Genomic DNA, 9,507 nt, shown 5'->3' with positions numbered 1-9,507 from the left:
ACGTCTCCCCTTTCCCCAGTGGCACAGAGGCCATCAGAGCATGATGCCAAGCCTGGGGGACGGGTCCTGGGCGGCTACGCTGACTGCCGGCCACCGACCTCCACGAACTTCCTTCTTCCACATTGGCCTCTCTGAGCTCAGGCCGCCTTCATGGCGCTCGTTCATGACCTTCTAAAACATATTCTCTGGGAATGGGTCGGGCACACACCTGAGAGTGAGGCAGGAGCTTGGGTTTGTGTCGGAGAGAGGAGCTGAGAGGGCAGGGAGAGAGGCCTGGCCGTGACCTCATGAGACAGCAGAAATGTCCTTCCTTTTCCAAAAGCCAATGATAACCCTCTGCCCCTGCTGGCCAGGAAGAGGGGGCTTGCAGGAGCCTCACTGGGCCGCGGACAAGCGTCTGTGGCGGGAGGGGCAGGCGGAGGCCCAGTACCAGGCAGCCTCTGCTCCGCGGCTCGGAGGGGGTGGGGAAGGCTGACTGGCGTCCCCTGGTCAGTAGCCCTTTTGTGTAAGTGCCTGGCAGGGGCGACTCCGGGGCTGCTCCCGGCCGCCCGGGTCCTCCCCTCGGGCTCTGTCAGAGGAAGGGGACACCTCTCTGCAGGGGCTCTCTGTCCCCAGTCACAGTGCAGATGGCAAGCGCGTGGAGCTCCCCTCCACCCAGCCTTCCCTCCCTCCTCCTCCTCCTCCTCCTCCAGCTGTCCTTCAGCTACGCAGGTAAGAGTTCTCTTTATTTCTGGGGAGATCCAGGGAGACCGACAGCAGAACGTCTGCTTTCCCGGGGCTCACCTCCTTCAGTCATCCTCACGTTGTCCAGCGCGGCCGTGCTGACCCGGCCCCCTCCCTGGAAAGCCTCGCTGGCCGGCTGCAGCTTCAGAAGAGACCCCAGACCCCACAGCACGGCCTTCACTCGGGCCTTCCTTGACCTCTTTGTGACCCAACTTTCCAGCTGGGGTCTCTTGCCAACCGAACGGGCAGACACTGGTAACAGCTCCTGGATTGCTGTCCAGGCACGATGAGGTATATCACACAGTAGTTCCTGTCCCCTGAGAAATCTTTGCCAGTGTCCAGAGGCATGATGTTGTCGTGCTCGAGAACCCTCCTGCACACATTTGAGCGCTGGCCGGGGTTTACAGTGGAGCCCGGCTGTCCTGTGCTGGCAGAAATAGAGAAACAGAAGATAGACGTGTGACCTCAGGGAGCCGCCAACAGGGAGGCCCAGTCCTGCTCTCCCTGGCCAAGTCCTTGCGTGTGTCGTGGAGGAAGCAGCAGCTGGGAGGCTGGCTGACACCTTCCAAGGGAAGAGGTTTGGGAGCGTGGGCTGAGGCACAGACTGGAGGGAGGCCGTGGAACCAGCTCCGGGCACAGGGTGTGGACAAGGACGCAGGACGGAGAGGCAGTGCGGGGGTGGCGGGGGGGGGGAGGCAAACCCTCCAGGGGAGAGTGGGGACGGCTTGGTTTGGTTCAAACAGGGGGCTCCCCACCCCCCTCCTGAGAGGGAAACCGCAAGGTGCTAGGCCACTGCCCGCGACGGGACCCACAGGCCAGGCTCGAGAGTCCATGACGCCCATGCCGGCAGGAGGGTGACCACACCCCAGAACGTCCCTCCCGGCCGGGGCCCCTCATGGCTCCTCTGTAGGTCGCGGCTCCCTGCTTCCAGAATCCCACGTAAAAGCCGGCGTCTCCCCTCAGTGCTGCAGAGGGGCCCCCCGAGACTGGCCCGTGCGTCACGGTTCCCTCTGACACCCACTGTCTTCTCTTGGGTGTCTTGGACAGGACAGTTCAGGGTCATAGGACCCGGCCACCCCATCCGGGCTCTGGTGGGGGATGAAGCAGAGCTGCCGTGCCGCATGCACCCGGGGAAGAACGCCACGGGCATGGAGGTGGGGTGGTACCGGCCCCCCTTCTCCAGGGTGGTCCATCTCTACCGCAACGGCCGGGATCAGGACGCGGAGCAGGCCCCCGAGTACCGGGGGCGGACGGAGCTGCTGAAGGACAACATGGGCGAGGGCAAGGTGACCCTCAGGATCCGGAAGGTCAGGTTCTCAGATGAAGGAGGCTTCACCTGCTTCTTCCGGGACCATTCCTACCAGGAGGAGGCCGCGATGGAGCTCAAAGTGGAGGGTGAGTGGTGCTCCGACCGCCGGGGCGGGGACTCCAGTCCTCCTCCCAGCTGACATGAGATCCCCCAACCAAGCACCTCAGTCCCGGGACAGGCATCACGTGCCTGGGAGGCTCAGTCGGATATGCGTCCGACTCTTGACTTGGGCTCAGGTCATGATCTCACGGTTTGTGAGTTCAAGCCCTAAGTCCGGCTCTCCGCTGACAGCACGGAGCCTGCTTGGGAGTCTCTCTCTCTCTCTCTCTCTCTCTCTCTCTCTCTCTCTTTCTGTTCCTCCCCCTCTCACTCTGTCTCTGTGTCTCTCAAAATAATAACTGAATAAACCTGAAAGAAAGGAAAAGAAAATACTGTTTCAGGACCACGCGGCTGGCTTTGAGGCCGTTACGTACGTACATTGCTTGAATGATACAAGCAAGCTACGATATGTAGGAAACAAACGCAGGACCTCATGCTTTGAGTGTAGATGTAGATACAGATGTATTGCAGTAAGATATGAGAGAAAACCCATAAGAAAGTTCAGGGAATGTGGTTCACTTTGGGGGATGAGGGGAGAGGAGGGAGAACACAGTGAGATGCAAGCAAAGGGGAGACCATAATTTTCCATGTGATCATATTTATGCACCCGAATAAAAGAGCTTCTAGTGTGTGGGTATGTAGAGAGAAAATTTAAGGAGTTTTTTTAAGTTTATTTATTTATTTTGAGAGAGACAGAGACAGCACAAGTTGGCGAGGGGCAGAGAGAAAGAGAGAGAATCCCAAGCAGGATCCGTGCTGTCAGCACAGAGCCCAACCTGGGGTTTCATCCCGCAAACTGTGAGTTCACCACCTGAGCCAAAATCATGAGTTGGATGCTTTACCAACCAAACCACTCAGGCACCCCTAAAGAAAAGTCTTTTAAAGGCCCTTTTGAAAACTTTTTTTAATGTTTATTTTTGAGAGGGACAGAAACAGAGTGTGAGCAGGGCAGGGGCACAGAGAGAGGGAGACACAGAGTCTGAAGCAGGCTCCAGGCTCCCAGCTGTCAGCACAGAGCCCGACGCAGAGCTTGAACTCACAAACCATGAGATCGTGACCTGAGCCGAAGTCAGACGTTTAACCAACTGAGCCACCCAGGCGCCCCTAAAGAAAAGTTTCTTAGATAAAGAAAACCCAAAATAAAAAGCCTGAGAAATAGAGGCAGCAAAATCCAAAATAATTCATTTCTGATTATTTCGTGCCACCAAATGGGATTGTGAATAATCTGGAAGCTGGTCCGAGTGTTTGGAATGTTTTCCTGCATTTGTTATAAACAAAGGCGTCATTCCTAACGAGTCAAAATGACCAAACCCCAGTAGAATGAATCCCTCAGTGGATGTGTTTGTGGTGTTTCCTCAGACAAGGAACATCACTGAAAACCCCATGCTTGGCAAACGTGGTCCAGGTGGATAAGCAAAGGAAGTGAGCGCGACCCCAGGAAGTGACGGCCGTGCCTTGAGCGCGACCCCTCCTCAGAGCCTCCTCTCCCCTGTTTGTATGACGGGTGACTCGGCATTTATTCTCTGGCGTTATCACAGGCTGGTGAAGACGTGGACAGGGTGAGGCAGAGAGAGAGGGGGCTTTCCTGTTGAAGAACAAAAATGTTTCAAGGGCCCGCGCTTCAGGCCCTTCCCCTCCTCCCCACCGGCTCTTCAGACAATCGTTTACTTTTGTGTGCTGTGCCGGGACCAGGAGGTGGCATTGTATGCACGATAACAAAGCACTGTTTCTGGAGAAGAGGCAGGGATGTGAAGATGGCTTTGTGAGCCACAGATTGTTGTGCACACAGCTGGTCTACTGGGGGGTTGTACCTGCAGGGAAGGGGAGTCTGCTGCCTTCCATCCTTCCCCCTCTTGTCTGCCTCCCCCACAGGAAAGGAAGGATGAAAACAAGAGAGAGAATGGGGGTGAGAAAGGAAGGGAGGAAGGGAGGGAGGGAGGGAGGAGGGAGAAAGAAACAAAGAAAGGAGAAAAGAAAGAGAGAGATGAGGGGTGAGAAAGGAAGGAAGGGAGGGAGGGAGAGAGAAAGAAAGAAAGAAGAGAAAGAAAGGGAAAGAAGAGAAAGAAAGAAAGAAAGAAAGAAAGAAAGAAAAGAAAAGAAAGAAAGAGAGAGAAGGGGGTGAGAAAGGAAGGAATGGAGGGAGAAAGAAAGAAGAAAGAAGAGAAAGAAAGGGAAGGAAGAGAAAGAGGAAAGAAAAGAAAGAGAGAAGGGGATGAGAAAGGAAGGGAGGGTGGAGGGAGAAAGAAAGAAAGAAGAAAGAAGAGAAAGAAAGGGAAGGAAGAGAAAGAAAGAGAGAAAGACAGACAGAAAGAAAAGAAAGAAAGAAGAGAAAGAAAGGGAAGAGAAAGAAGAAAAGAAAGAGAGAGAAGGGGATGAGAAAGGAAGGGAGGGAGAAAGAAAGAAGAAAGAAGAGAAAGAAAGGGAAGGAAGAGAAAGAGAAAAAGACAGACAGGAAAGAAAGAAAGAAAGAAAGAAAGAAAGAAAGAAAGAAAGAAAGAAAGAGAAAAAAGAAGGGAAAGGAGAGAAACCAAAACCGCCTCGGGGGAGAAAGTTTTCCTTTGATCCTCTCATTCCAGCCCCCTCTCCCAGCCCAGAGTCCACAGGCCTCGGAGTCTAAAAAAAGACTGATTTACAAGTAAATGCGGGCCGCCTGCCTCGCCTGGGGAGCCAGGAATCTGAGGACCTAGGACTGAAAGGAAACCCCCTCCTTCTCCAGCCTTTTATCTCTCTTTCCAGCTTTATTTTTTTCTTGTCATTTTTGGTGGTTTTACTACTTGTCTCTGACCCTGTCTTTGAACTCTCCAGTGTTGAAAGTCGGGGGCACACGAAGCAGACAAATACTGCAGTGACCGCACCACCTTTCGGCAAGAATCGGCCGGCTTCCCACGACCCCACTCAGCCCCCCTCCCCAGGCGGATCCTAGGCGGTTCCTAGGCGGCATTATCAGCCCGTGGCTAATGGCTGGGGAATGTAGGAGAATGGAGTAGGGGAGCAGCACGTGATGTGACTCGGGTCGTGAGCCCCACGTGCAGGTGGAGTTCACCTGGGGAAACTATCACTCGAATGAAAGATAAATCAATACTCTGATCATATCTTCTAAAATTAACAAAAATTCCTTAATATCATCAATACCCACTCTGTGCTCGGATTCCCCCGACTGCCTCACAAACATGTTTTCATGTTGCTTAGTTTGAGTCCGACCCCAACGGATGCACCGCTCGCCTGTGTCCTGTGGGGTCTCCCACACCGTTCATCACGTGGTCTGCCTGCACTTCTTGTGAACCAGGGAAGTTCACTCCGATTCCGGTTCAATTTTTCAGGCATTCATAGAGTCCTTACTGCTTCACTTCAGAAAGGCTGGTGTCACTCCCTTTCTTCTGTCTGTGGTTCTAACCCTGTGGGAAGGGACAGAGGTGGGCAAAGCACGAGCTGCTAACTAAATCACTGCAGCTGGCTGCTGGTGAGAACTTTGAGAGACGGACTGGTACTTCCTTCTGGTCTGCGTAGCAATACGCGCCAGCCTAACCTGCAGCTCCAAGGGTTTTGTTCCTAAGAAGCCTCCTGGACCAGCTGCCTGCGGTGACTTAGCCCCTACCTTTGACAGCAGGGTCTTTATCTGGCCCCCCAGAGGGGGTCGCAAGGAGAAAAGGGCTGGACCCCAGCCGGGCACACTGAGATCAGTCCGGCCCAAAGGGTCCCAAGGATCAAGATCCCAGGAAGGAAATGGTAGGTGGGAGCCAGAGGCCGGCCCTCCTGCGGTCCTACCACATCCCTACTCATAAACCCTGTGGATGCTACTTTCTCAAACACTCCACAAGACGGGTTCTTAACCTTTCTCTATGTCACCCCCGCGGCCTCGAGGCCCGGCCCCGAGTCTTAGCTCGTTCTCAGAACTCTGCGCCTGGCCTAGGGAACAGCCCTGCCAATCAGCAGCCCTTCCTGGAAGAAACCTGCCTTTCCTTTGAGGCCAAGCTCAGCTCTGCCATCTTCCTTGACCCCGGGAGACGCTTGTTCCCGGCCCGCTGGACGCACGCAGGCGCTGTGCTGGTGTTGGGCGTGCAGCCTGGTTCTGCCTTTCAGATCCCTTCTACTGGATCAACCCCGGGGTGCTGGTCCTGATGGCTGTCCTCCCCGTGCTCCTCCTGCAGATCTCGCTGGGCCTCGTCTACCTCTGCCTGCAGCACAGACTGAGAGGTACAGGCTGCGCGGTGGGCTGTTGGGACCCTTCCCTGAGCCCAGCTGGCCTCTAGAGCTTGGTTGACGGATGTGTGGTTTTGAGTGAGCTCTGGGTTCAAAACTCCACGATGACAAGTTTTACGTCTTGCCCGGTGCTTTCGTTTGTGTAACAGGACCTTGCATTTCCTTCTGAGGTAGGCCCGATGTAGGACGGCCCATTTTACAGAGGACGCACTGAGGCCCGGACAGGTTCGGTATTTACTGAGGCTGACCGCCTTGTAGGGGGCAGAGCTGGCCTCACCCGAACCACGCCGGGAGACTGAGCTGCAGGGTTGGACGGGTCTGTGTCTGGAGGAGGGTTAGTAAGGACCCGCCACGTACTAGGTGCTCAAAACACCTCCTCCTCCTTCTCCGTCCCACACTGTCCGAGAAGTCCCTTTGTGCCCCGAGGGTCCGTGCAGCCAACACACAGGACCCTGTCCCCCATCCCACCCCTGGGGAGGGCACGCTGGCAGCAGCAATGAAGGGGTCCTCTGTCCCCTTGAATTCGCCTGGGTACCCGGTGACCTCCATTCACGTGGCAGAGCAGGACCAGCCCGGGTGGCAGCCGCCCATCCACCCCAGGGGATATTGTGATGCAAAGCATGCAGTTGGGACCCCGCCTCTAAGTGCCAGTCCTCCTGAAGGTTTCCTTCCTCCCGTCCCCATTCAGACAGGAAGTGGCTTTAGATTTACAAAGTGACAGCCCTGAGGGCCCAAGGGGCCTCGGAACGGAGGACCTTCCTTCCGGGGGAGGGTCGACAGTGAAGCCAGGCCCCCCCCCCCACCCCGGCTGCCAGGGGCGAAAGGGGCCCCGTCCAATGCCAGCGCCGGCACTAAAAATGCTGCCTTTCTCTGTTTTAGGAAAACTTCGGGCAGAGATAGGTGAGTTTCAGTCTCGCTCCATCTGCCACCCCTCCCTCTGGTTTTGGCCATTTTCTCTGATAGCCTCCCGGTGCCCCCTTCACACGGAAAGGCTGTGGCATTTAAACTGCGCCAACTTGGCTTCCCCAACCTGCTGTCAGCCGGGGTGGAGGCAGTCCCTCCCTGTGTCACTAGAAACGGTTTTAAGTAACACAGGCTCATGTGTTCCCTTTCAGAGAATCTCCACCGGACTTTCGGTAAGTGCTGGGGCCCCGATTCCCCGGGTCACCCGGGTGATAAGAGGCCTGGCTCCTGGCCGGCCTCCCGGCCGCCCTCTGCCTCCCCTTCTCTCTCTGCGTAAGTCCCATCTGTCTGCATGTAGGATTGGTGCTGACAGCTAATTCTTCTGTTACGCTTCTGTCCCAAACGTGCTAATAGCCTTCCGTGCTGACCCGTTCTGTAGGAATCGCAGGGACTTTCTGCACATCACTTCCCTTTTCAGACATTACAGAGGGGAGGTAAGCCGATCTTTCGCACCTACACTTGAGGTCTAGTCGGGGAGGCGACAGAACTGACTGGAGAACAAGGTACTTATGTGTCACCGCCTGAGCTCACATGGTGGAAATGAGCTTTCCAGAGCACAGATCAAGCAACCGTACCTGACGGCTTCGGGAGACAGAAGCCACCAAGGCCTGACAGAACGCTGGCCCCTCAAGAACAGTCTCTGTCCTTTGTGTCCACTGCAGCCTGCCCAGGGCCTCGGGAGAGCGCCCGCAACAGAAGGGCCCAAACAGTAGTTGTGTGGACGCTGCAGAAATTGGAAGATGCCACAAGCAAAGCACAGGGCCCTGCTCTGAGCAGCCTTCCCGGCCGCGAGCGGGCAATCCCAGCATACAGGGCATCGCATCAGCGTGCAGGCCACACACACACACGTGCACACACAGACACGCCTTTGCAACCCAAACAGGGAGGACCAAGATCTTTGTTTTGTAGGATTCATGCAGATTCTTTCTGTCCTGTGAATCTCCTCAGCATTCTGGCAAAGTCTAATGGACCCTTTTCCAGAAAAATGTTTTTAAACGTACACATAAACCATAACACAGAGGACTGCAAAGAGAAGCACTGAATTGAAATACAGGGATCAAAATATAAACACATTTGCATTTAGTAACATGTGATCTGTAATATAGTAACGAGTGTTTCTTTAAATAACAAAAATGCTTTAAATAAGAATGTAGCAGCAGGTCTAATAAGTTACAATTTCAAAACATTGACAAACATTTTGAGAATTCAGCAACAACCCCAATAGGAACGAAAGTCATCTGTGGTTTCCACCGGCGATAAAGGCACAGGTACTGCTGATGACATACTGCTTTTCTCCCCCCAGTTCACAAATGCTCTGAGCTCTCTGCAGACCCCTGTGGGTTCCTGGAGCCCAGGTTGAGAATGCCGACAATGAACGGAGTGCGGGTGGGCGGGGCTCCAGGGACACACAGTCCTTAATCCCGTTTGTTCTGTGACCCACCCAGACCCGCACTTCCTGAGGGTGCCCTGCTGGAAGATCACCCTGTTCACGCTGGTGCCGGTGCTCGGACCCCTGCTTGCCCTGGTCATCTGCTACAACTGGCTGCATCGGAGACTGGCAGGTGCACAGGGCCACAAGGGTGACCAGAGCAATGGGGCACCAGGTCATCCCCGAACAGGGAAATGGTGGGACCAGGGCTTAAGATGCAGGGAACCGGATCTTGTCCCCCCTGTGTCCCCAAGGCCAACCCCAGGCTCCTCAGGGACTATGTGGGGAGGGGGCCCGTCAACTTCCACCGGTCACCCATTTCTCTCTCTCTTTTTTCAGGGCAATTTCTTGAAGAGCTAAGTAAGTTTTCTTCCTTTCTTCCTTTTGTAAGCTGAGAACCAAAGGCCAGGAAGGCAGAAAAAGGAAGTGGGGGCAGCTGAGCGACCCCAAGGGGGAGGAAGGGGCCTCTCCCACGCACTGCCCAATTCCCACACTGTCCAGCAGCCACCTGGCACCTCACCTCCAAGACCAACCATGGCGGAGAGAGGCTTCGCCAGGGCTTTCCCTGTCCTCGGGTTTAATGGGTTGGTGATCGTAACCACTGACAGATTTTCAAGTCACTGTCTCCTCTTTCCAGGAAACCCCTTCTGAGCTGGACTGGCCCATGGACCGGCCCTCAGGATGAGGATCCCCCATGTTGAACACTCATTGGCCTCCTCGCTGCAGGGACTTTCCAATCTGCGTTTCCAGGAATGCTCGGAGTTGCCAATGGGATTGCGTTTCC

The 9,507-nt window shown here is 55.1% G+C and overlaps 1 protein-coding gene across 1 annotated transcript; it reads left to right on the top strand.

Annotated features, from left to right (window-relative positions):
* The first annotated feature begins 438 nt into the window (after positions 1 to 438).
* MOG (myelin oligodendrocyte glycoprotein) lies at positions 439 to 9,507 on the top strand. The gene is made up of 8 exons (XM_015542868.2): positions 439 to 711; positions 1,771 to 2,118; positions 6,212 to 6,325; positions 7,211 to 7,231; positions 7,447 to 7,467; positions 8,740 to 8,856; positions 9,063 to 9,083; positions 9,361 to 9,507. Exons 1-8 carry the CDS (start codon positions 627 to 629, stop codon positions 9,372 to 9,374), a joined length of 741 nt encoding a protein of 246 aa, XP_015398354.2. The 5' UTR covers positions 439 to 626; the 3' UTR covers positions 9,375 to 9,507.

Source organism: Panthera tigris, chromosome B2, assembly GCF_018350195.1.
Source record: "Panthera tigris isolate Pti1 chromosome B2, P.tigris_Pti1_mat1.1, whole genome shotgun sequence".
Classification (NCBI taxonomy): domain Eukaryota; kingdom Metazoa; phylum Chordata; class Mammalia; order Carnivora; family Felidae; genus Panthera; species Panthera tigris.
Note: the sequence above shows the minus strand (reverse complement) of the source record. Positions and strands in the feature narration are given on the sequence as shown.